The sequence below is a fragment of the Natrix helvetica genome, assembly GCF_964273705.1.
Source record: "Natrix helvetica genome assembly, chromosome: 5".
NCBI lineage: Eukaryota > Metazoa > Chordata > Lepidosauria > Squamata > Natricidae > Natrix > Natrix helvetica.
In genome coordinates this window covers 89,203,750-89,231,272 of record NC_138551.1, presented here as the reverse complement: position 1 = coordinate 89,231,272, position 27,523 = coordinate 89,203,750, and the positions used below count along the sequence as shown (strand labels likewise).

Below are 27,523 nucleotides of genomic sequence, written 5' to 3'. Positions count from 1 at the left end.
TCTAAAATCAGTAAATAGGGGGTGGGGGGGAATTGGAAGAGAAGAAGAAAGATCAAACTCCTGTGGAATGGTGATTGATAATGCATGCATTTTTTTTCTTAAGGGGTTACTTTTCTTACAACTCATTTCCATTAAGGTACAGGAAGGCCTCAGCTTATGACCATAATTCAGCCCAAAGTTTCTGTTGCTAAGTGAGACATGTGTTAAAGTGAATTTTGCCTGATTTTATGAACTTTCTAGCCACAGTTGTTAAGTGAATGATTGTAGTTGTTAAATTAGTAACACGGTTGTTAAGTGAATCTGGCTTCTCCATTGACTTTGCTTGTTAGAAGGTTGCAAAAGGGAATCACATGACCCAAGGACACTGCAACCGTCATAAATATGAGTCAATTGTCAAGCGTCTGAATTTTGATCATGTGACCATGGGGATGTTGCAGTGGCTGCAAGTGTGAAAAATGCTTGCTGACATTGTGAGTGGTGGTCAAAACCCAAGCAGGTATTTCTAGGAAATGTTTAACACAAGTAAATATATATCTCTCATAATGGAGTTTTGAAACAACTTTAATAGTCCATCATGGGGTAGATTCTGATATACAGAAATCCATTTCAAATGGGTGAAGACCATTGGGTGCACAGCTAAAAAAATATTTCCAGTTCTCACATTTTCACATCTAAGTCACATTTCAAAATCCAATTTTCCAAAACATCTGCCATTTTCATTTCATGTGATATTCCTCTTTAGCTTTTTTCTTAAATCTTAATAACGCCATGGGGAGTGATTATTTATCTTTATCCTACCTTTATTATTTTTTTTATAAATAACTCAAGGTGGCACACATGCCTAAAACTCCCTCCTCCTCCTCCTCCTCCTCCTCCTCTTCCTCCTCCTCCTCCTTTTTCCCACCACAGCCCTGGATTGGACTGGGAGAGATTGGGTCAAAGTTACTCAACTGGTTTGTATGCCTAAGGCAGAACTAGAACTCACAGTCTCCTGGTTTCTAGCCAGATGCCTTAATCACTAAACCAAATTGGTTCTCATGTTATTATCTAATCTATAACACACACACACACACGCACGCACGTGTGTGTGTGTGTGTGTTCCAGCATAAATCTGGAACGCCTCAAGCAATTTCAACCAAGCTTGGTACACACATTATTTACTCTCTAGAAACAAATACTGTGGGGGTAAGACACCCCTAACACCTCTTGGGATGTGTGTTCTGTTAAGATACAGCCTGTTGTGCCTTAAAATGGCATCTCCTGTACAGCGCAGAGTTGCCGTGGCAACAGCTTCACAGTGCTCCACAAGGGGGCTCCCTCTGGTAAGGAGGGAAATCCAACATTAGAAATTACACTTCTGGGGATACAGGGAAAACCTTTTTAACTAATGTAATTGTCGCCGAAATCAGGGCTCAGGGAGAAGTTGTTCTTGCCACCGCCTCTTCAGGAATTGTGGCAACGTTCATGGACGGAGGGAGGAAAGTCCATTCTGCACTTACGTTGCCACTTGACATTGCCATTTCTGTCTAATACAGGATTGGGATAAATAAATATCTGGGCAACGCCGGGTTATCAGCTAGTTAATAATACAGTTTCCTTTCCTTTTGGGGTATATGTTCTGTTAAGTTCTGTTCTGTTAAGATACAGCCTGTTGTGCCTTAAAATAGATTCTACTGTACAGCGCAGTGGAGTTGCCATGGCAATGCCAGGTTATCAGCTAGTTAATAATACAGTTTCCTCTGAGTTGAGATTGTCTGCTTGTGATGTCACAAAAAAATACAGAAGAGAAGTTATTAACCCTCTCAATCTGGCCTACAATCCTGAAATGTTGTAGTTACTTCCCATTTAAATACTAAAGCCCATTATTGAGTTTAACACCTTGATGAGATGGTACCACATAACTGGTCAGGAATATCACTAACTATGCCACAATCAAGGGAGAAAAAACATATTATGTTATTTTTTTCTCTCTTTGAGATGTTCTGAATAGTGGCTCAGGTTTTTTCTCTTACCTTCACTGTAAGAATAAATCCAGCACTGTAAAACGGATTTTCTCGGTCCAGTGGCCCATTCAGAGTTAAAGCACCACTGATGTAGTCCAGTGCAAAGATACTGTTGGTGTTGCCTGACAATAAAATAAACAGGATAAGCACAAATAAACTCCCATGAAAAGCATAAAAAGCCTGAGAATTAATATATAGGTTCTATCTTAATACATTTTCTATTCTTCTTTTTATCTTCTTTTATTTCCAATTTTCTTTTTTATTCTCTATTGATAAAATAATTCCCATATCATTCATTCACGCAGACACACACTCACACACAATATAGAAAATGTATTAAGATAGAGATAAGAATAAAATGATAATTGTCAGCATGAACATGATAAAAATAGCTATAATCAATGTTATTACTGTATATATATTAGAAGATATACTAGAAGATATTTTAAGAAGAAAATGAGACACAAGATTTAATTGTATAATGCATTATAAGTTATGGAAGAATGTTGCACAGATATCTCTGCCCAGACGAAGCACTGTTTAAGGAAAGATGGAATATATGTATTTTAAAATTGAAAAATAAAAAACTGTTACAAAAAATAATAATATTTAAAGTTTAAAGGCAGACATTCAGAGAAAGCTGTGTTAGGTACATAACAGAACGTAAACTGCAAAGAGAAGCTTGAGAAGTAAAAAGGTTGTGTTGTCTAGAACCCAAAGCCAATGGCATATTATGATGTGAATTTAAAGCATTTCATTAAAAAAAATATCTAAACCCAATTTCCCATTGCCTCAGTCTAACAAGATATAGGATAGAACTGAATAACTTCTGATAATATCACAAAAACTTCAGGCAATGTTGGAAGTCTCAAACTGCTCCTTTTAAAATGGAAATGTATTCATAGTTTTTGTTCATACATAGCAATTCTTTTATATATAGAGATAGATCTGCACTTAGGTAAAGATTCCCTTCGCACAGATGCGCAAGTTGTTCCCGACTCTAGGGGGCGGTGCTCATCTCCATTTCAAAGCCAAAGAGCCAGCGCTGTCCGAAGATGTCTCCGTTGCCATGTGGCTGGCATGACTAAACGCCAAAGTTGCACGGAATGCTGTTACCTTCCCACCAAAGGTGGTCCCTATTTTTCTACTTGCATTTTTACGTGCTTTCAAACTGCTAGGTTGGCAGAAGCTGGGACAAGTAACGGGAGCTCACTCCATTACGTGGCACTAGGGATTCGAACTGCTGAACTGCCAACCTTTCTGATTGACAAGCTCAGCATCGACACGATGAGGTGGAACAAGGGGGCTTTGTTTAAAGTCCCACCTTGGCAACTTTTTGTTGGCTGGGGAATTCTGGGAGTTGGACATCCACAAATCTTAAAGTGGTCAAGGTTGGACACCCCTAATTTAGAGCATTATGGACACTCTAGAGGAGAGTGGAATGATTTGCAGAACATAGACCAGAAATGGGAATTTTTGTGTCTTTGCTATAATGCACAGCAGTAACTCTCATATAACATGGAACTCATTACATCTGTATCAGTGGTGAATTTTTTTTTTACTACTGGTTCTGTGGGCGTGGCTTGGTGGGCATGGTAGGGGAAGAATATTGCAAAATCCCCATTTCCACCCAACTCTGGGGCCAGCCAGAGGTAGCATTTGCTGGTTCTCCGAACTACTCAAAAATTTCCGCTACCAGTTTTCTAGAACCTGTCAGAACCTGCTGGACTTCACCCCTGATCTGTATCCATAACTATGAGAAGTCAGAGTGAAAAGAACAGACTGGAAGAAAAAGGTAAAGGGAAAACAGCAATTTCCCTTCTGGGATGTTTTGTTTCTGTAATACAAACTTAGCAATGTTTAACAAAAGTAGCTAGCTAAATAAAGGTAAAGGTTCCCCTTGCACATATGTGCTAGTCGTTTCCAACTCTAGGGGGCGATGCTGATCTCCGTTTCAAAGCCAAAGAGCCAGTGCTGTCCAAAGACGTCTCCGTTGTCATGTGGCCGGCATGACTAAACGTGAAAGGCGCACGGAACGCTGTTACCTTCCCACCAAAGGTGGTCCCTATTTTTCTACTTCCATTTTTAATGTGCTTTCAAACTGCTAGGTTGGCAGAAGCTGGGCCAAGTAACAGGAGCTTGTTCTGTTACGCAGCACTAGGGATTCAAACCGCTAAACTGCCAGCCTTTCTGACCAACAAGCTCAGCGTCTTAGCCACTGAGCCACCGCATCCCCTAGCGAATTAGGTAGCTCGCTAACTAGTTAACTAATTAGCTCAGTTTTACAAATTGTACATTCCGATTACAGGAGTCTTGAACTTGGTACCTTAGGGACCAGCCAGTGAGCCACTCTTGATTCCCCACCAGTAGTAAAAGAAAAAAAATAACATTCAGGAAACATGGAAAGAGATTTCTTAAAAATATAGGGGGACACACGAAAGACAGGTGCCTTATTGTATCTGAATCTTGCCCAATCATTTCATTTTCCCAGAGTCATCACTGTGAAGGAATAGATCAGGGGTGTCAAACTCAATTTCATTGAGGACTGCATCAGGATTGTGTTTGATCTTGAAGGGCTGGGATGGGTGTGATCAGCATGACATCACTCGTGTTAGGGGGGGCACCTGTGGTGGCCCAAAGGCTCTGCCAGCGAAAATGGGCTCCTGAGCTCCGTTTTCAGTTGCAACGGCTCCTTCTGACAGCGAAAACGGAGCTTGGGAGGACCGCGCGTGTTTTTGCTGGCAGTGGTGTTTGCTGTTTCCAGGACAGATCTAAGCACCCCACAGGCTGGATCCAGCCCCCGGGCCTTTAATTTGACACCCCTGGAATGGATAATTTGATCAGGAAGTTTTCCGACTAGCTTCAACTATTTGAAGTCATCTTTATTTTTATTTTATTGTGTTATTTTACTTTAATCCCATATTTCTTAACCACCCATCCAAATTGGGGAAGATGGGATAAGCACAGCATCTCTCCTCATTCTTCTACTCTAAAGCACACGTTTGTGTGGTTACATACTTTCCCTTGGTGATCAGTGACTCCCTACCCTTCCTCTACCTCTATAAAGAATTGTTGCTTTTATTTTATTGTCAACTTTCTATCCATTTCTTGACCCACTAAAACCCCCCAGCTTGGGCTAAGTTCAGTTTGGCATGCAGCTGACTGTGCAGTTCTACAAAACAGTGTGATGGCTTTCAATTGGTCTATCTGCTCTAATGATCTAATAGCAATTTCTCTCTTTCTCTCTCTCTCTCTCTCTCCCTCTCTCTCTCCCTCTCTCTACACACACACACACACACACACACACACACACACACACACACACCAAGCCCACTTGACATCTCTATTGTTCCTCTTGGATCTATGGCTGAAAAGCCCTAGGCAATATGTAACATGTGAAAGATGGAAGGACCACCTATATGCTTTCTGCAGCATTCACTAGTCATCTCCAAATGTTCACAAGCTGATAAGCTTGCCTTTATCTTTCTAGACAAAGAAAGTAGAAAGTGTTCTGTCCTAGGCTTCCCCCCAAAAGCACGAAGCAGATTCCTGGTCCCGACAAAACCCCTTTTATTAAACGAATGTGAATTTCTCTCATTCACATTCAGCAAAGGCCTGGCAAACAGTGCTTCAAATGTGAAGTTAGGACCACAGACCTTATCTAGCTTGGAAAGCTGCCATGTAAATATTTTCCAAACGCAGTGCTGTGCAAAGAAAGACTTGGCACGGAGTTGCTGAGATTCACAGATTGTCACACTCCTGAAATGAACGAACGAAAGAATTGTTTCCTACAAAAGCCCACTCCCCTTTCGCTCTTCTTTTATTCCCTATGGGAGGGGCCATTCACCATCCACCTATTACTTTACTCCCAAGAAATCCTGATTTAGCTGTTCTTTTCTTCTGGCAGCTCTGTGCATGCACCCACTGGGAACAGGCTCCAGCTGTTCCTCTGCATCACTGCTTTCTAGCTCCAAAGGCAGCTGATCACTGCCAGATGGCCTTGGCCCCTTCTCTGCCTCCAATGCAGAGCCCTCAACCGAGCCTTCCCCAGCCTCCAGGACCGGCCCAAGTCCCTTTCCAACCTCCTCACTATCCAACTCTGCTGCCAGCTCCGCTGGATGCTGACTGGCCACAACAGAAACTTTCAGTGTTCATCAAAACCATTGCTGCTTCCCACATACTATTGCTGCTGCTAATATATTTCAGTGAATACATAAGGGAGATGCACATTATAAGATACATCAGCACTTCTAATTTAAAAAAGTTAGGAGCACCAGCAAGGGAAATACCTAGACCATGGATGTCCCAGAACTTATGTTTTCTCCCTAAACTTATTTACAGTAAGCGAGACAGCATGAAGGGAGCAAGGAAGAAGCTCTCATCATGATGCATATCTCATTTTATATAGTGACACTGGATTTAATTTGAAGGTTCTGGTAGAGTTTCTACTACTTCTAATTTATGTTTTAAAATCTCAATATTGGATTCATGGGAATTAAAGCAGATATATTATTTACTTGCAGCCGAACCAGAGATGGGCTGCTGCAAATGAAGGCTGGAAAATTCTTGTTACAAAGATTCTGTATTTATGCCACACTAGTAATACCTTACTGAAATCAGCGTAGTTGATTTAAAAAAATAATCTTGTCCAGCTGCATGAAATGTTCACAATGTCCAGTTATTAAATATCCTTGTGGATATTGATTGGGCTACAGAAGCCTGGATCTTGCAACATTTAGACCAATTAATGGAAATCACTGCAAAGGTTAGTGGCTATCTGACCCCCTTTTGATTCCCTTCTCTCTCTCTTCCTTTTCCCCCTCATTCCACTCCCTCTCTTTCTCACCCTCCCTCTCTTTATCTCCCCCTCCCTTCCTCGGTTTCCCCCACGCTTTCTCTCTCCCTCTTCCTCTCTCTCCCTCTCCCCACCCTCTCTCCTTCTTCCTCCCCCTCTCCCTCTCTCCCTTTCTGCCGCTAATCAATATGCTAGTCATTCCCGACTCTAGGTGGTGGTGCTCTTCTCCATTTCAAAACTGAAGAGCCAGCACCGTCTGAAGACATCTCCGTGGTCATATGAACGGCATGACTAAACACTAAAGACGCATGGAACGCTGTTACCTTCCCACCAAGGGTGGTCTCTATTTTCCTACTTGCATTTTTACATGCTTTCGAACTGCTAGGTTGGCAGAAGCTGGGAGCTCACTCTGTTACGCGGCGCTAGTGATTTGAACCACCAAACTGCCAACCTTTCTGATCGACAAGCTCGGCATCTTATCCACTGAGCCCCTGCGCCCCATGTTGTGAAGCAATAGATAGTTGGAAACTGTTGTAGAGAAAACAGAAAAAGATGAAGACCAGAATTATCTAAGCCCATAGCAAGCATGCATCTCATGGCTCAGAAATCTTTCTAAGGAGGAGGAGGAGGAGGAGGAGGAGGAGGAGGAGGAGGAGGGGGGGGGAGGAGGAGAAAGTGAATGGCTGGTGAAAAGAGTGTCCTGTTTGTGCAAGTATCAGGTGGGGAAGCTGTAAGTGGAAAGACATTCTTAAGTACAGGGAAAATGTCAAGGTTAAACTTGAATTCTAGCTAAGAGGAATTAGTAGAAAGGAACAAACCCTTGGAGATTTAAAAGGTTGATTAAAAGTGACAGAAGTAAGAAATCTCTGTCTTTAGCATATATATGAACATTCTGTATGTAAAATAAAGCGTTTTGAAACCAGTAGTAACAGATTTTACTTTCTTTCTGAGAAGTTGCCATTATTTTCCCTCAACCCAACAAAGATTAATACTTTCCCAAAATATCAGTGCACGTTACATTAAAGCCTGCTTCAGTAACCAATATCTTAAATACTAAAAAAATGTTAGACAAAGATGTTTTTACATACAGTAGAGCCAGAAAAGAAAGAGAAGAGAAAAGAAAAAAAATAAGGAAAAATGGAGTAACCGTATTTTTCACACTATAAGCTTTTGTCTCCCAAAAGGGGGTGAAAATGTCTCTGCATCTTATAGACTGAATATTGACGAAGGCCCACCCACCTGCCAGCCTTTTTTTTGGCCTCTGCACACCTTGTTTTCAGGCCTTTTTCAGGCCTTTTTTTGGCCAATTTTAGGGTCTTTTTCAAAAATGAGCCAAGAAAAGCCTCAAAAACAAGCCAAAAAAAAGCCTCAAAAACAAGCCAAAAAAGCCTCAAAAAGGTTCAAGAAAATCCTCAAGAATGAGCCAAAAAAAGCCTCAAAATGGGCCAAAAAAGCCTCATGAATGGGCCAAAAAACACCTCAACATGGGCCAAAAAAGCCTCAAGAATGGGCCAAAAAAAGGCTCAAGAATGGGCCAAAAAAGCCTCAAAATGGGCCAAAAAAGCCTCAAGAATTGGCCAAAAAAGCCTCAAAAATGGGGGAGGGGGGAAAGCCTCAACAATAGGGCCAGAAAAGGCCAAATAAATGGGGGAGGGGCTCAAAAATGGGCCAAGAAAAGCCTCATGAATGGGCCAAAAAACACCTCAACATGGGCCAAAAAAGCCTCAAGAATGGGCCAAAAAAAGGCTCAAGAATGGGCCAAAAAAGCCTCAAAATGGGCCAAAAAAGCCTCAAGAATTGGCCAAAAAAGCCTCAAAAATGGGGGAGGGGGGAAAGCCTCAACAATAGGGCCAGAAAAGGCCAAATAAATGGGGGAGGGGCTCAAAAATGGGCCAAGAAAAGCCTCGAAAACAGGCTGAAAAAAGCCTCAAAAATGGGCCAAGAAAAGCCTCAAAAAAGGGCCAAGAAAAGCCTCAAAATGAGCCAAAAAAGCCCCCGAAATTGCCTCAAAAGTGTTGAAAAAGGGTAGAAAGAAGGCCTCTGGAGAAGCCGAAAATCAGGTGGCCTGCACGCTGGAGCTGACATAGGGCAATGGCTGCGCGTGCCACCTGTGGCACGAGTGCCATAGATTCGCCGTCACAGCCCTATGTCATTCTGGATAAATAGCTGCCCAATCTCTTCTTAAAAACCTTCGGTGATGGAGCACCTACAACTTCCAAAGGCAAGCCGTTCCACTGATTAATTGTTCTCACTGTCAGGAAATTTCTAGGTTGGATCTCGCCTTGATAAGTTAGCAATCTTTAAAAGAAAAAGTAAATCAGCAGGCAAAAACGTCATGTGATATTCAATGATTCTGATAGTCAGACCAGGAAAGGTAAGAGGGCATCCTGAAGGTCAGAATATATGCTCTGCTTCTGCACTTTGATCTTCCTGACTCCCAAACTAATGAACTGGAGTAACGATTGAGGGCCTAAAAGGTAAGATTATGTCACATATGTCATACATTTCAATTCTCGTTGACCTTTAATACCTCTCGTGAAAGTGCTTTTAGGCAAATATCCCAGCAGTCCTCTTTTTCTAAATGAAGGGACATTTGCTGTCGAGACACCCGCTGCCTGGGATTTGCTAAGCGTCGAGGGAATGACTTTCATGGGACGTGGAAGGAGAACTAAGCCTATGCTATATGAAGTAGATAATTTATTAATCAAAATGTGCTCTGTCAGGGCTCCTCTTGCTGAAATAGATGCTGTTGGATGTGGTTCACAGAATCGGCAACAGGCACAGTCATCACTATATAAATAGTCTATCAGCAGCTTGGACTACCTGACTGAATTTCACCTTGAATTCTGAGGTGTTCAGGACCACTCCCTTGTAACTTCTACCTTCCTCCTTTGAGGCACTGAATATCACCAGACAGTGGTGGGATTCAAATAATGTAACAACCGGTTCTCTGTCCTAATGACCAGCTGGGTAGGCGGGGCTCAGTGGTCATGTGACTGGATGGGCATGGCCAACTCAACGTCACTCAGGTTGATTGGCGCTTCACCTTCGCTGTTACAGTGTAATAAGGGTTAACCAGAGAGGCGGTTTTTGTAAGCAGGGCAATAAAGATTAGGCTAGAAGCAACACCAGAATGTTTCCTTCCTGCCTTCCTTACAGGATTAGCCCTGTAAACTGGGAAAAAACAAAAGATTTCTTCCAACAACCGGTTCTCCGAACTGCTTAGAAAGTTAACAACCGGTTCTCCCGAATAGGTGCCAACGAGGCCGTGGGAGGAGATCACAATGGACTTTATAGTAGAGTTGCCAAAAAGTGGGGGAAACACAGTGATTTGGACTGTAATAGACCTGTTCTCCAAACAGGCATACTTCATACCCTGTAGAGGATTACCCTCAGCTCACAAGCTGGCTAAACTGTTCGTGAAGCATATCTACCGACTGCATGGAGTACCTCAAAGAATTATCTCAGACAGAGGGGTCCAGTTCACGGCTAAGTTCTGGAGGGAGTTCCTGCGGTCCATTGGATCATCTCAGGGTCTTAGTTCAGCTTTTCATCCGAGCACCAATGGGGCAGCAGAGAAACTGAATGCCATGGTAGAACAGTACCTGAGGTGTTACGTGAACTATCAGCAGTCCAATTGGGCAGACCTTTTATCTTTTGCTGAGGTCGTGTACAATAATGCTGTCCACAGTAGCACAGGACTCACGCCATTCAAAATAGTGAGTGGTATGGACTTCGTCCCAATGCCTGAGTATCCAAGGGATCCCCCCTCCTCAGTCAGCTTGGCTGACTGGATGTCGATGCTGAAAGTGACCTGGGAAAATGTCAAAAAGGCACTGGCTAAAGCGGCACAAACCTATAAGAAACAGGCAGACCAACACCGGGCTCCGCAACGGCCATTCCGGGTGGGAGAGAAGGTTTATCTCTCCACAAAATATTTGAGATTAAAACTGCCTAGCAAGAAACTGGGGCCAAAATTTATGGGACCATTCCCTATAGTAAAGATCATCAACCCAGTCACAGTGCAATTGAAACTGCCTCGATTGTTGGGGAAGATACACCCAGCATTCCATAGCAGCCTCTTAAAACCTGTGATTGGATCCACTCTGAGACCATTACCCGGGGAGCCCCCGGGTCCTATGGTCATAGGGGGCCAAACCCATTATGAAGTTCAGCATATCCTTGATTGAAGGTGGCACAGGAGACAACTCCAATACTTAATCAAGTGGAAGGGCTACCCCTTATCAGAGGCATCTTGGGTGAAAAGTAGAAATATCCAGGCTGATCGCCTTATAGCAAAATTCCTTGCAGAAAATCCAAGCAAGCCTGGGGGAGGGACACATCCCTAAGTTATACACCTGTACTCAAATTGCTTTGTTTTATACAGGTCACTTTCAGGAAGTGAGGGGAGCCGGATGTCAATGCCTAAGGTGTTTCCATGACTACTATCACCTTGAGAAGGGGAGGGAAATTCCATGCATGCTTTTGGCCAGAGTAAACATCTCATATTTCTGAAAGAGACCTTGCAGTTTTCTTGGAAAGATTTTCAGAAGTGGTTTGCCATTGCCTCCTTCTTTCAGGGGCCAAGAGGGAGTGGCTGGCAGAAGGTCACCCAAAGCAGGACAGAACTCATGATCACCAGTTTCTAGTCTGCTACCCTAATCACGACACCAAACTACCTATAAACCATTCAACCCTATTTTTCCTTCTTGGGATTTGCTATCCTATTTAACTATTTGTGTAGTTCAAAACTCAGTAACTTCTATAAAGAAGTCATTCATGGGGATTATTTTTATATTTTTCTTCTTTCTCAAAGAACATGCTGCTGCGGCAAACAATCTCAGGATCATTCATAAAGTTTGTCCTAAGTAATACATTGTATAAAGACCATTGAACCAGAAAAGCCAACATACTATTGTATCAACCAGCGATAACCAATTATTTCAAGGCTGAGCACTCAATGGATAATAACCAGCAGATCATCAGTCAGGATCTGCAGGAGAGGTCAAACAGATCAATCTGATGAAGCATGCCGTCATCATGCCACAAGCAATGCCTCTTTTGTATGTGTGTTGTAATATCACATGCATGTTCTAAAGAGACGTAACTTGTAGTATGATAGCATTACACTCCTTCCGGCATGTTAAAGAAGGGAGACGGACCCTGCCGAGGGCATAATGGAGGAACTGCTATTCAATGAATGAGGGTGATCTGACCTAATTAATTGTCTCCTGCAAACTCCACTCCCCTTTCACTCCTCTTTTATTTCCTCTGGGAGGGTCCATTCATCGTCCACCTGTGGCCTTACTCCCAAGTCGACCCCAGTTATTTAGCTGTTCCCTTTATCTGGCAACTCTGTGCATGCGCACACTGGGAACAGGCTCCAGCTGTTTGTCTGCCTCACTGATGTCTGACTCTGAAGGCAGCTGATAACTGGCATGTCAGGGGAAAAACACCCTGTTGGAGATCAATGGACCGTGGCTGATTCCCTTCCGCATATCTTTTGAGATATTGAGAAAAATAAGTCTTTAAAATATTCTAATTAATAAACAAACTTTAATAATAAAATAATAAAAGTAAATGAAACAGAAAATAACTAATTGGTTACATTTTGATAATGAAAGCTACGTTTGCCAAAGTTGGCTGCCGAACAAAGAAGAGAAGAATTTTTGGAATGTGTAACGCGTGCGCAATAAATCACTTTCAGATAAGAACTTTTTGTTTTATGACCTGCGCAATAAAGCTTTCTTAGTTTAACTCTTGAATGTCAGTTTAGGCAGTTCAGGCCTAGCAAACTTTTTAACATCGTGACATGGCATATGGCTCTGGCCCCCTCTCTGCCTCTGACACAGAGCCCTTATCAGAGCCTTCCCCAGACTCCAGGAATGGCCCATGTTCCTTCACAACCTCCTCATTGTCCGAATCTGCTGCCAGCTCTGCTGGCTGCTGGCGAGTCACAACAGAGGGAGGGAGAAAGGAACGAGAGGGAAAGAGAAAAGAAGGGAAGGAAGGAAAAAAGGAAGGAAAGAAGAAATGATGAGAAAGAACTGAAGAAGGCCTATGTGCCCCTCCAAACTTTATAATGAATTTTGGTCTGTTCTTTCAATCTTTCTTTAAAAATTATAGAGATTTCATTTCAGGCCTAGCTTTCTGTGTCTTACACTTGCTTTCAAGATTCCGAAAATGTTAGTAGAGACATTCCAGTCCGTTTCTTTCTCTCTCTCTCTCTCTCTCTGTCTCTGTTCCCCAGAGTCTCACCATGGTCTGTCTCTCAACAAGTGTGAAATTTGTCAGTCATACGAGGACTAGCATTTGTACACTGCTGGTAATATTACATTGGCACAGCATAAATATTTCCACATGCTTTAACAGTTTGATGGGTAATGGGTATGGCTGAGTCATAAAATTTAAATTTTTAAATTTTTATGCATCATGGAGGGCCTTAAAATGACTAGCAGCATGGGAGCTGTTCTTCTGGGGGAGCATCCCACATGGCTCAGGGTGGTAAATCTGGAACAAGTTCACTGTGGCGCAGGGGTCAATTTTATGAATTATTCAGATACATCATGGCAAAAGGCTGAGACTTGTTAATAAAAGGAACTCAGATTGTACGCATTTTTAAAATATAAACAAAACACCTCCTCAAGAATGGGTTCATTCAAATCAAGACCATACTATCCTAGAGACAGATAGATAACTCTTTCTTTTCTAGATGTTTCATTTTGGTTCATGAAAATGGTCTCCTTAGTATCTATTTATGGATCAGTACTTTTTTTTTCTATTAGCTCCAGCAGAACATCAAGGGAATTATCACTTACTGGGTATTGTGTTAGTTCAGGGATGTCAAGCGCAAGGCCCGGGGACCGGATCCGGCCCACGGGGTGCTTAGATCTGGCCTGTGGGGCCACCCTGGAAACAGCAAAGGACCAGCCCATTGTGCCTCTGCCAGTGAAAATGTAGGGCAGGGTTGGGTTCCGGCTTCTTCTACTACCGGTTTGCTCAGGAACACACTTTGGGTGCGCACACGCATGATGCGCATTGCGTGCATGCACAGTAGGTAAAAATGCTTCTGCGCATGCGTAGAAGCAAAAAACCAAGACGGTAGTGCCTATGGCGCCGTTGATAGAACCAGCTTGGGGGCGTGGGCAGCCAAGTTACTACCTATTTGGCCAAACCGGTCCGAACTGGTAGGAACCAATCTCTGGCTCAGGGAGGCTGCGCAAGGCCCCCTCGGGCTCTGTTTTTGGCCGTGACGGCCTCCTGCAGCCCTCTGCCAGCAAAAATGGAGGCCCAGGGAGGCTGTACGCTCTGTTTTTGCCACCTGGCCACTCCCCCTCCTCCGAGATCAAACACAACCCTGATGTGGCCCTCAGTGAAATCAAGTTTGATACCCCTGATGTAGGAGAAGAGCAGACAGAGCCTGAGGGTGAAGTCAAGAGAGGAATAAGCTTAGAGTCCTTATGTTGTTATAAATGGGCTAAGTCCAACCTCTTTTGAATTCTGTTGACTTTTGTCTAGCTCCAAATTAGTGATGACTACTTATTTACTAGATTCTTGTGTATAGGCATAAGCAATAAATCATCTTAACTGGAACTTAGTGTGTGGTTCCAATTCTTTGTGCCTGACATTTCACCATTTAGTCTAACCTGGTACTTAGCTCTTGAATTTCAAAGTCAAGATAAGAAAAAGCAAAGCAGAAAAAAAAAAAGAATCAACAGGTTGTAATCACATATTTTTGTCAGAGTGCGCATAGCTTTACTACGTGAGGCAATCCAGGAGTAATAACAGCAAATAGAAGTTTGTCATAAAATAGTGTTTTTATATATGTTTATCAAGTTGTTCCATTTAATCAATGGAACAACTTGCCTCTAGAAGTTGTGAATGCTCCAAAACTGGACGTTTTTAAGAAGATGTTGGATATCCATTTGTTTGGTGGTGTAGGGTTTCCTGCCTAAGCAGGGAGTTGGATTAGAAGACCTTTTGCAAAAGAATATATACTATACATACACATACTATAGGCAGAGATCAAACAATAAGAAATTACAGCAATGAAACACACACAGTGAGAGAGAGAGAGAGAGAGACTAACAGGGCTCTTATTATTATACAGGCTCTTAAAGGGATAACAGCCAAAAAACCCTTGCTGACTTATTCCAATCATTACATCATTGAAAGTTGGTGAGCTCTTAAATCACTACCGTGACACTTTTTCTCTTCTAAGATGATATGAGAAGGACAGCCCAGTTACTGTTCTCTTTTCAGTACTTGTTTTATTTGACTTGTAGCTCTTTTTTCAATTTTTTTTAAAATGTTCCTATGATCTCATTTTATTCCCATATTCTGATTATAGTACATGCCCATAACTCTGCCCTGCAGCTTAAAAATTCTCATTGCTATGAGCAAGATAAAGAGATGTATGATCCACTATGGAGCCCGAAGGCAGCCAAAGCAGCAAAACAATCTAAGATTAGCTCTTTGTTACAAAGACTTCTGCTGAGAACCTAATCTTTTGGAATCCGGTGAATTCAGCAAACAAATTCAAGGTGCTTTTCCAGCAATCTAATGAAGCTTCTGTCTCCCCACTCTTCAAATGTCCTACCCACCATAGAGACAGCAATTGTTCTTATGCCCCCCCCCCCCCCCAATATGAAGTTTTGACTGATGAACTACATACAGATGAAACTGTAAAATCTTCCTCATATTTTCTGGATAAATACTGTCTTTTAACCATTCAGACTGCTATAGGTGTTTAACAGAGCTATCTCTGTTAAAATGGGCAATCTAAGGAGAAAATTTGATGTTTTTATTTTAAATGACCTCTTTAATTTTCTCTCTGTCTCTCTCTCTCTCTTTCGTGCTCTCTGTGTAACTCATGTCAAGTAAAGTCTCACAGTGGTCCTTGATTCCTGGTGATATTCTCTTCAGGACTACAAAATGGAAGTAGTTATCATTGTCTTGCACCAGGAAGCTTTTATTTCAACTTCCCATGGGCTAGGACCTCTTAATTGTTTCCCAGCAACACATTAGCTAGCTCCCACACTGCTTCACTTTTTTTCAAGTTGCCTTGATGTATAAGGAACAGGGTGGCTGAGTGGCTAAGACGCTCAGCTTGTCGATCAGAAAGGTCGGGAGTTCGAATCCCTAGCATTGTAAAGGAATAAGCTCCTGTTTAATGGGATTAAGTGTAATGGAATAAGCTCCTGTTACTTGTCCCAATTTCTGCTAACTTAGCAGTTTGAAAGCATGTAAAAATGCAAGTAGAAAAATAGGGACCACTTTGGTGGGAAGGTAACAGCGTTCCGTGCGCCTTCGGCATTTAGTCATGTCAGCCACATGACCACGGAGACATCATTGGACAGCGCTGGCTCTTCAGCTTTGAAACGGAGATGAGCACCACCCATTAGAGTTGGGTGGTGCTCACTAGCGCATATGTGCGAGGGGAACCTTTACCTTTACCTATTTGTGTATAGCAAGTTACATAGAGCTGAAAATAAGTTATTGGGGGGGAGGGGAAATGTGCACAAAACTCATAATAAAATTGAATAGGAAAGCAAAAAAAATATTTGGCAGATAATGTAAAACAAAAATAATAACAACAGAATTCAAGTCTTATTATACATTTCCTTCAGGGGTGGGTTCTGGCAGTCACTACTGCCAGTTCACTCGTCGCTGCGCACGCTTAATGCACATTGTAATAAAAATTGCTCTGCGCATGCGCAGAAGCAAAAAATAAGATGGTGCCGCTGTAGGCGCTGCCCGGAGAACCGGTTTGGGACCTGGGAGGCCTGGGTCGCTGCCGGTTCCAGTGACCCAGGCCGCCAAATCACTACCAGTTAAGCCGAACCAGTCTGAACCAGTAGGAACCCACCACCGATTTCCTTATATAACCAAGTCCTACCACGTACAGTACTGTAAATCTATGTACAGGGTACATAGTTTCAGTGATTTTCAAACTGTACTATTACGTGTTGTTGTTTTTTTAAACTATCATAGACAGCTTAGAGCAGTGATGGCTAACCTTTTTTTCCTCAGGTGCCGAAAGCACACACACACACACACACACACACACTGTAGTGCACGCACATGTGCCCACACCCATAATGCAATGCTCCTCCCACGTGCCCCACTCCCATCACCCCACATGCATGCATATGTCACCCTTTGCACTCGCTCCGCAACCCCGACTTTTGGCCTCACATCCCAAAACAGTGCTGGGGAGTGGGGGGGGGGGGGGGAAGCCTCCCATCTCAAAACAGCACAGGGAGCCAGAACCACCAGAGATCTGATGTTTAAATCAGATACTGGTAAATAATATTAATCAGAAATTAAAGGACGAATAAGAATTGATGAAGTAGGTACGCTGACTAGATGGGCAGCATATAGTGTAAAAGTTGGTGTTAAATATTAGGCCTACTATTAGGACGGTAATGTTAAGTTTTGTTATTTAAACGCTATGATTTCTTGCACTGTGACGGCAATATGTTTAAAATTATGTTTGTATGATTTTATTTTTACAAGAATAAATAAATAAAAATTTATAAACAGAATCACCGGAGATCTGAAAACGCACGGGCTGCAGAAAGTGAGGAGAAAGATAAGCACATGTGTCTTCTGCCTGCAGGGCAAACTCGAAAATCAGCTGGCTGGCGGCAGGCATGTGTGCTGGCCAACGGGTCGCATGCCCGCAGAGAGGGCTCCATGTGCCACCTGTGGCATGCGTGCCATAAGTTCACCATCATGGGCTTAGAGCAATAGAAGAGAAAGGCTACACCCAGTATCTTATGAGAGTACTCCCAGATCTTCTATGAATGCTGAACCCTTTAGAGACAAGTCCAGAAGGTTTCAGTTAAAACTTAGGAAAAAACAGGGGGGGGGGGGGAAATGTAGAGCTTTTGAAAGCTTAGGGCACAACAAAAAGAAAGCAGAGCTCCTTAGCTCTTATTTTGTGCCCATCTTCTTCCAAAGGAAAATACTTACATATAGATTGAAACTTGTCAGGTGTCAGGATTGCAGTTCAAGACTGATAAGGGGCCAAGAACCAGATAATTTAAATTTATTCAGGTGTTAAATTATTTGCATTCCTGGGATTGAAGCAGAGATAGGCAATTAATAGCCTGTGGAAGGCACGAGTTTCCAGATCTCTCTCTTTTTTTTATAGTCCTAGCAATAGCTTTACACTCCAGGACTGAAATCCAGCAGCAGAATTGTCAGTTTTATCTGAGATAAAACAAGGTGCAAAATTGGCTGCTATTAAGAATTCATAAGACTGCATGTACTCATTTCATCATTCAAATTCTTCCCAAAGTGCAAAAGAGGACAGGAAGATTCAGCCAGCCCCGGGGTCGACAACCTTAAATACTCAAAGAGCCACAAAGGTCCTAACCAGAAGCCCCCCATTCAATTCTGGAGCCAAGCAGAAGTCTGGTTCCCCACCATAGAGTCTCCTCCTAGCATGGCGTCCTTTTTCCTCTACCTGCCCTAACCAAAAGCCTTCAGTTGTGAAGCTGACCTGGAAACCTGCCCCTTGCCATAGAGCCTCCTCCTGGCACGCTGTGCTTTCCCCCACTCCCAACCGGAAGCTTCTCTCAAAATTGTGGCACTGACCGGTGATAGGGAGCCACAGCAGAGGGATGAAAGAGCCACATGCAGCTCCAGAGCCGTGGGCTGCTGACTCCTGAGCCAGGCTATATATGGTCTTTAGAGGTGAGGGCAGGTAGAGACCCTTAATGATCTACGCTACTGTTACGAATGACACAATTTTCAAAAACCTTGGAGAATAATGCTGTTTGTCTAAAAATAAATATAAGTTACGACAAAAATGGATTTATCTAAAAAAAACATTAATTCCACAAATCAATTGTGCACAATAGGAGGAAGTATTTTCATTTTTTTCCCTGTTCTAAATTTTCTTGCGCTTAATTTCATGGGGAAAAAAGTTTATTTCATGTTTTACTTTCTAATAATTTGAAAGAAAGAGAAAAACATACGTTCTCATATTTTATCAATCTTTGCTAATTTGTTATTTTCAAATCAGAACAATACTTTCACATATTTGAATGCAAACCTCCATTGTTTACCCAGGACAGGATATTTAAGATTTTTATTCTGTGCTAATATAGAAGCATACAATGGTTAGAAGACCCTCTAACTAACATAAACAAAATAACACACATTTATGTTGAATCTTCGTTTAGTTAAATAAAGGTAATAAAAATGTTAAAGAAAGGTAATAAAAATGGCTTGCATAAAACTTTTGAAAGTAATATATTGTGAAAAGGTGCAATTTATCCCTACCAAACAGATCTATTTGCTATTTTGAAATAGTGATTATTAACTAATGTAAGCTTTTCATGGATGAATATACTACCTGTGGCCAATATTTTCCGATACAGCTATGGAGAACAAGTTTTGAAATTGCTCCCTTAACAAAAACTGAATACTGCCAGAATTTATTTGCAAGCTGATCCATTGGAAGGGCAGCTAAATTCTTAATATTAATATCCCAGACAATAGCCAAAGCTAGGATAAATCTAGTGGTGGGATTCAGCCAGTTCACACCTATTTGGGAGAACTGGTTGTTAACTTTCTGAGCAATTCGGAGAACCGGTTGTTGGAAGAAATCTCATTTTGTTTTTTCCCACTTTTCAGGGCTAATCCTGTAAGGAAGGCAGGAAGGAAACATTCTGGTGTTATTTCTAGCCTAATCTTTATTGCCCTGCTTACAGAAACAGCCACTCTGGTTAACCCTTATTACATTGTAACAGCGAAGGTGAAGCGCCAATCAACCTGAATGATGTTGAGTTGGCCATGCCCACACAGTCACATGACCACTGAGCCATGACTACCCAGCTGGTCATTAGGGCAGAGAACTGGTTGTTAAATTATTTGAATCCCACCACTGGATAAATCTGAAAATATAGAAAGTTTAAATGTTTTTAGGGTATTTTGGCTTTAAAGAACTTGCCCCTATCCATTCGCTCTATGCAGATGAGGAAACTAAACCCAGAACTCTTCCCTCTAAGTTGCAAATTTATAACTTCTCCCACAAAGTTGGCATACTTTTTTTTATATGCCTCTTCATGCTCGCTTTTGCCTTTGCTGCAAAGTCCCCCATCAGTGAATTCTAATATAAGTTAGTAGACAGACAGGGGTAAAACACAACTCATGTTTTATGATTTTTACACATCACTGGCATGGCAATGACTATCAAAATTTAAACTCCTCTTTTCATGGTAATTAATAATGCCCTGTCTGGCCCTACTTCTGATGTCTTTCCATCACATGTTGCACCTTGGAAACTGCCAAGACATCAATCTCTCTTAGCCCAAAGAGCTTCCTTAAATGAAAAATCTTATCTAGAACAGGTCATGTTATATAACAACTGACTGGCTTTGCCTGGGAAATGAAATATGATGAGGTAGAATCCCGGGGACAGAGGCTATCTCCATAAATCTGCCAAAATTGGAGTTGTGGATTACTTTACTAGATTAATTGCCTGTCCTTCAAACAAAGCCCTGACCTCAGTGGCTGAACATCACAATTTTCTAACCTCATTTATGAGTACAAAACAAGGAATTGTTTCTACAGAGCGATAGAAGAGAAGGACATCTGTTGACTGTCCTACAGTTTATCAAAAGGGATTCAGCAAAACTACCGTGTTTCCCCGAAAATAAGACCTCCCCAGAGAATAAGCACAATCGGGCTTTTGAGCGCATGTGCTAAAATAAGCCTTTCCCCAAAAATAAGCCCTCCTTGAAAATATTGCAACACAGTAACACCCATGAGATGACCACGCTCGCCGCCTCCTGCACCTCAAAAATAATAAGACCTCCCCGAAAATAAGGCCATGTGCTTATTTCAGGGGTGAAAAGAAAATAAGAGCCTGTCTTATTTTCAGGGAAACATGGTAACTGATTTCTAATTATCAACATTCAGGATGGCTTCTTATTAAAAGATGTTTCCTAGTTTTTTTAAAAAAAATCTTTGATGAAATTTTATATACAGGTATTTCTCACTTATTGGGACTTGCAATGATGTTGTTAAGCAACACGATCAAAAAGTGACATGGAACATGCCCATGTCCAACTTAGATGAACATCCAGCTGTGGTTTTTAAGCAAAACACTGTGAGTCATTGAGTGCAATGTCACATGATCATGGCTTGTGATTTCCTGCCAACTTCCCCAATTACTTTGTTCGTTGAAAGACGGCTACGAAGGTCACAAATGGTGATCACAGGACTTTGGGATGCTGCAACCATCATAAATGCCCGCCATTGCCATGCAAGCCAAATTGTGATTACATGATTGAAGGGATGCTGCAATGACTGCAACATCAAAAGACTGGATTTGGTGGTTGGTAAGTGAGGACTAACTGTATTTTCATGTTCAGTCTTAGTCTTTGTGTGTTGAGAATTGATTTAGCCTAGACTACTTAATTAACTGTAAGCAAAGAAATCCAGGTAAAGCTCTGCCTTGTTAATCAGATTAAAGTTAGAACCAGAATTCGTGATCTGAATCAAATACAAACACTGGAAAAAAAGAACCAACAACTTTAGATTCATGGACCTATTTCTCCGCAATGCACAGAGAAATGTCAGCTTTACAGTCCTTGGGATGTACTAAAATTATTCAGGTCAAGATCAAGGTTCCCCTCACACACATGTGCTAGTCATTCCCGACTCTAGGGGGCAATGCTCATCTCAGTTTCTAAGCCGAAGAGCCAGCACAGTCCAAAAATGTCTCCATGGTCATGTGGCTGGCGTGACTAAACGCCAAAGGCACCTAGAACTCTGTTACCTTCCCACTAAAGGTGGTCCCTATTTTTCTACTTGCATTTTACATGCTTTAGAATTGCTAGGTTGGCAGAAGCTGGGACACGTAATGGGAGCTCACTCCATTATATAGCACTAGGGATTCGAACCACTGAACTGCCGACCTTTCTGATCGACAAGCTCAGCGTCTTAGCCACTGAGCCACCGCATCCCTAAAATTATTCAGGGATGAACATAAAAAAAGGTTTCCTCTGAATTATTTTCAATTATTGGGCAAAACCTAGTAACATCATGGAAAAGCACAGAAAACCAGGTGAGAAATTTCATTGGATTAACTTCTTAAACTTCACTGTAAATCCCCCAGATATCACAGTTGAGAAGGAGACTTAGAATTCATACTGACTTTCCTTTAAATGAAATTTCAGTGGCATTCCATCTTTCGGGCACATTGAAAGTCTTTTCTTTTTTGTAGAAAAAGAGACCTTCAGCCATATCAATTGAAGAAAGGAAAATAAATGTGATCGCCCAGGTGATATCTGTATAACTGAATCATTTCATGTTGACCTTAGTCTTTTCTTGAAAAGGTTATGCTTCATCTTCTGGTTTTATTGTTCTTTCATCAAGAAAAACCTTGTATTTGTAGATGACTTGGATATATAGCAGTTTCTGCAGTTTGGTCTGAAAACCAACTTTGCAAATTTACATCCTACCAAAAGGCAGTATTTTCTAGTTAGTTTTTTTCACAATAAATACATTAACTGAACGATGCCAGTAACTTTTGATTTTCCTATGAATATTTCCCTGAGCTGCAATAAAGGGGGAGGGGAGCTGCAAAAATCACATGCAGCAATTAATTACTAATCAAATTCATATGCTAGCTGCCATATTTATACAACTTTCATACACACTGCACAAATTTTCCAAACTAAGCAGAAAACACATTCATGATCTTTGCCATGATGATAAAATATGCATACATTACTGATCTGACAATAGCAAAAGTGAAAGTACTTTGATACTTGAATTACATACTTCATTGACTATTATAAATCATTATCTTTTAAAACAAGCACATGTTGCAATTCATTTGTAGATGTTCAACAATGAAGTCCTTATATTCTCGCCTGCCCCCAATTCATTAATGTCATAGACCAGAGACCAGAACAAATAAAAACACTCAATAAATATCCAATTAAAATCTAGAATAAAATAATAAATAACAGATAAAATCTATGATAAATTCAGTCTACCAATTACACATGGTCTACTATACCAAAAGTAGTATAGAAGAGCAACAAAGATGATTAGGGGACTGGGGGCTAAAACATATGAAGAACGGTTGCAGGAACTGGGTATGTCTAGTATAATGGAAAGAAGGACCAGGGGAGACATGATAGCAGTCTTCCAATATCTCAGGGGTTGCCACAAAGAAGAGGGAGTCAAGCTATTCTCCAAAGCACCTGAGGATAGGACAAGAAGCAATGTGTGGAAACTAATCAAGGAGAGAAGCAACTTAGAACTGAGGATAAATTTCCTGACAGTTAGAACAATTAATCAATGGAACAACTTGTTTCAGAAGTTGTGAATGCTCCAACACCGGAAGTTTTTAAGAAGGGACAACATTTGAACATTGTTGAATAACCATTTGTCTGAAGCCTAGTTTGGCAAAGTTGGACTGTCCTTTATTCTGATATGATCAACATTGCTCTTCTAATGTTTCTCTTACTGTAATTTCAAATCTTAAGGGGATTCCGGCTAAACATACTTTCAAGTGTGAAGTTTCCAAAAGTTGACCTAATTAACAGCTTTACAAGTTGATGTTCAACAATGAAGTCCTTATATTCTCGCCTGCCCCCAATTCATTAATGTCATAGACCAGAGACCAGAACAAATAAAAACACATCAAGTCTATCTCAAGTCTCTTCCCTTTTCCCTACTCTGGTCTCCAAGTTTCTTTTCACATTACATAATTGGTTGTAATGTTTCAAAAGAAAATTTCCCTCTAATATCTTTCCCACAATTTGCACATCATCTAAGATTTTGTTACGTTCTAAATCTTCTGGGTTGGAGGAAAACAGAATCCCAACATAAAGAGGAAACAGCATAGCTAACCAATGGTACCAACCAACAGCAAATTCAATAGAAGAGAATATCTGTAAAATGTTGGGTTCCTGCAAAGGTTTATTATTAGGATAAGTAGCAAGATCAGTGTGAGAGGAAGATTAAGGTTTGCTGGCTTATCTATAGTAGCTTGCTCTGCCAGTCTTGGTGGGACATGGCTTCCTCCTTGGTCAGAGTACGATAGTCTTGTTTCTTCCACGATTGTTTATCTGGTGATGTTTCCTATTGTATAGGTTGTTAACTGCAGGATAGATGTATTCTAGGCTGTTTGTTTCCTTTCTAGGTTTTTGGTTGTATCTTTGATATTAATCTAAGAGAATTTTTTTCTTAGAGAATTCTTACAAAAAGAATTCCATCAGTATGCAAAATCATCCCTCCTCGACAGAATAGTACTCCACAGTACTATTCTGTACCTTATTTAGATATTTTTGGGAAACCAAGAGTAACTACTGAGCACTAATTTCCACCGGATTGTTGTTTTGATTCAAATTACATTTTAATTACATGGCTGGTACAATGTTAGATTTTAGCAACATTTTCCAGTTAAATACATCAACTTATTTTCAGAGATTAACTCTCATTATACCTTTATAGAATCTTTTATTGAAAATTGATGCATAAAGAGCTGCCATGACATTGGGATGCACATATATTAGGATCCATCCAAGTTCTTTTCTGCTATTCTCATGTAAATTAATTTCATATTTGTCACTGAATTCAGCAATGTTGCAAGGAAAACATTTATTTTATCATGATACTTCTGAACTCATAGCCAAGGATTCTTCTTTGACTATGAAATCCCATTTTAGAAGAGGAATTTACATTAGAAGTTCAAACGTGAATCTATCTATCTATCTATCTATCTATCTATCTATCTATCTATCTATCTATCTATCTATCTATCTATCTATCTATCATCATCTATCTATCTATCTATCTATCTATCTATCTATCTATCTATCTATCTATCTATCTATCTATCTGGCTGTGTGTGTGTGTGTGTGTGTGTGTGTGTTCTGGCATAACTCTGGAACGCCTCAAGCAATTGCAACCAAACTTGGTACACAAATGAACCTCTGGAATACTGTGGCGGTAAGATATCCCTGGCACCCCTTGGGGGTGTGTGTGTGTGTATTCTGTTAAGAAGCAGCCTGTTGTGCCTTAAAATGGCTTCTACTGTACCAGGGGGGCTCCTCTAGACATTAGAAATTACATTTAGTCCAGACATTTTCCCCCTATAAATAAATACCCAGGCAATGCCAGGTTATCAGCTAGTTGATAATAGTATTGCCCTCAATACAATTCACTTTCTAACTCTGGCCAGCTAAATGAAGACATTTTGCAAAATCTATCATACAGCACTTCAAAGTTTGCATCTGTCAGGAGATGTCTAAACTATTGTTTTTAAAAGGTATGACAGCACTTTTCTCTTTCTTGATTCAGAGAACCAAAGTAGAAAATGAAAGAGATTGGCCGCAGATTCAAAATGCTTCATACCATGCAATGAATAGCTAATTCCACCTCATGTCAAAATCTGATGTTCAAACTAGACATGGAAAAAATATGCCACTGAGGAAATCTACTACTACTTACAAGGATGCTGCACCATTAAAAACTGTTGCTGTAGTATCATTACACAGGGACATACACGCACAAAGAAAATAAAAGGAAAATGCTAATCAGCCTTAATCACTTGTTGCTTTGATGTAATTTGCATTTTGTATTTTTTCTGGTGAAAGATAGAATGTGATAGATCCTGAGGCAGTGATTAAGAGATTGATGTACGCGAGCAAATATGTGTTTGTTTATAAAAAGTGTGTGATCTTCTCTTACTCTGCATGTATGCAAGTCTCAAGGATTATATTCAGGCAATTTTCTACAATAGGTTATTTTACATAGTTACATAACAGGTGGTATAATAAAATCTGGACTATTAGAAAGATCAAAGAGAATCTTGATAAACAAAGTTATTACAGTATTTCAGAGATAGCACCTGCTTCTACAGAAAAAGTTTATAGGTTTTTTTGTATTTCAATAAACCATGGTTTAATTGGTTTTTTTTTAAGGCTTTTAATACTGAAGTTCACCAAATCTTAACATCAAATGTAAGACTTAATTCTGGAAAATCTGTGTTTGTTTCATAGAGATTTTAACTTCAATTTAAAATGTATTTTTAATGAGGCAGAACTCACACTGGTGCTTTACATATAACAAGAATTGAGTTTTGGGAATGCCAGGAAATCGAGCTGATTTTGAAGCAAATAGCTGAATTAATGATTGATTAACACCAAGTACCAAATTATCCATGCTTTGGTTCACACTTTTCATGCAACGTCAACTGTTTTCAGAACACATCAACATCTCTTCGTCATAAATAATTGACTCAGATAAATATATTATTATACATACAGCAAACAAAACTCATGAGATATGAATAAAAAAAACAATGGACGTTCACTGCAATGAATGACACTGCAAAATTCAACTAATTTCAACGCTAGATTGAAAAACATCTGGTTTAGCTCTGTATCTTGGGGGACAAAAATCACTTGATTTTCCATCTCTTTTGCTAATTAGTTGACCTTCATTTATCAAATGGACACAAATAAGTTCACCCTACTTTTTTAGCATTAGTAAAACAGGTTTTTTTAAGACACAATTTTGACACTGTATAAAGAAAGCATTCAAGTTTGTTTTGTAAAGAAAACCCTACAGCATTGTCCAAAGCACACATTTTTGATGTTTTTCAGGTAATACTCAGAGCTCAATTCAATCACTAAAGTTTCTTCTATCATAATTTGGATTTAAGATAACAGGGGTATTACGAAGTAAAAGTTTATCTCCAAGCTGTCTAATAATGACTGAGACAATTCTAGAGCACATAGCTGCAATGGCTGTAGCTGCTCATAAATCCTGTGGTGTATCAAGACTTCCTTGTTGACAGGGATGATGGGAGAATCCACCATACAGGGAAGCTTTGAGGAACAAGATGAACAGAAAGGCAGCAGATGTTTGCTAAGGGCTGGCAGCAATGGAAAAGGCAAAAGAGAAGAATTATAGGTATAATAGCAAAACAAGATAATATCCCTCCCAAGACAAAGACAACAGGGAGAGAACAGGGCTATTTCCCCCTGAAGAACAGTCTCTGGAGTAAGAAGGGCCACAACTGGGAGTTTCTTCTAAACAGCTCCTGCCTGGAAGTGCAGGTGGAAACTGGAGCCAGCAAGACCAGTTGTGGTCTTTTCTGGAACATGACACACTGATTTATGCCTATTTTATTCTTTTAAACACTAGGGCAAATGATGAGAGACAGGAAGGCTCTTCATATATTGTCCTTATATTTCTTTTTCATTTGGCCCCTCCCTTCCTCCTCCTTCATTCCCTCTCTTCAAAATGTAGTTCAGACCAAACTTAGTACACAGATGTATTCTCTGGAAAAATATTGGTGGGGGGAAGACACCCCTAATACCTCTTGGGTATGTGTTCTGTTAAGAAACAGCCTGTTGTGCTTAAAATGGCTTCTACTGTACAGCGCAGTGGAATTGCCATGGTAATAGCTTCATAGTACTCCACAGGGGGCTCCCTCTGGTAAGGGGCAAAATCCAACATTAGAAATTACATTTGGTCCAGACATTTTTAACCACGCTTTGATTATTTTTGAGGACAAATGTATGGCTTCTGGGGGCATAGGGAAAACATTCGTAACTAATTTGTCACCAAAATCAGGGTTTTTCCTGTCTAATACAGGATTAGGATAAATAAATACTCAGGCAACGCCAGGTTATCAGCTAGTTTCTTAATAAATGTACTTTTACTTAAAAATTAATGAGTT

At 40.7% G+C, this 27,523-nt stretch overlaps 1 protein-coding gene across 1 annotated transcript in view; it reads right to left on the bottom strand.

Moving 5' to 3' along the window:
- The window catches only part of CDH23 (cadherin related 23), a 677,284-nt gene that overhangs the window by 380,116 nt on the left and 269,645 nt on the right, over positions 1-27,523 (bottom strand). The window contains exon 10 of the mRNA XM_081954507.1: positions 2,013-2,125. Coding sequence (XP_081810633.1) covers positions 2,013-2,125 — 113 coding nt within the window. The remainder of the gene's footprint in view (positions 1-2,012; positions 2,126-27,523) is intronic.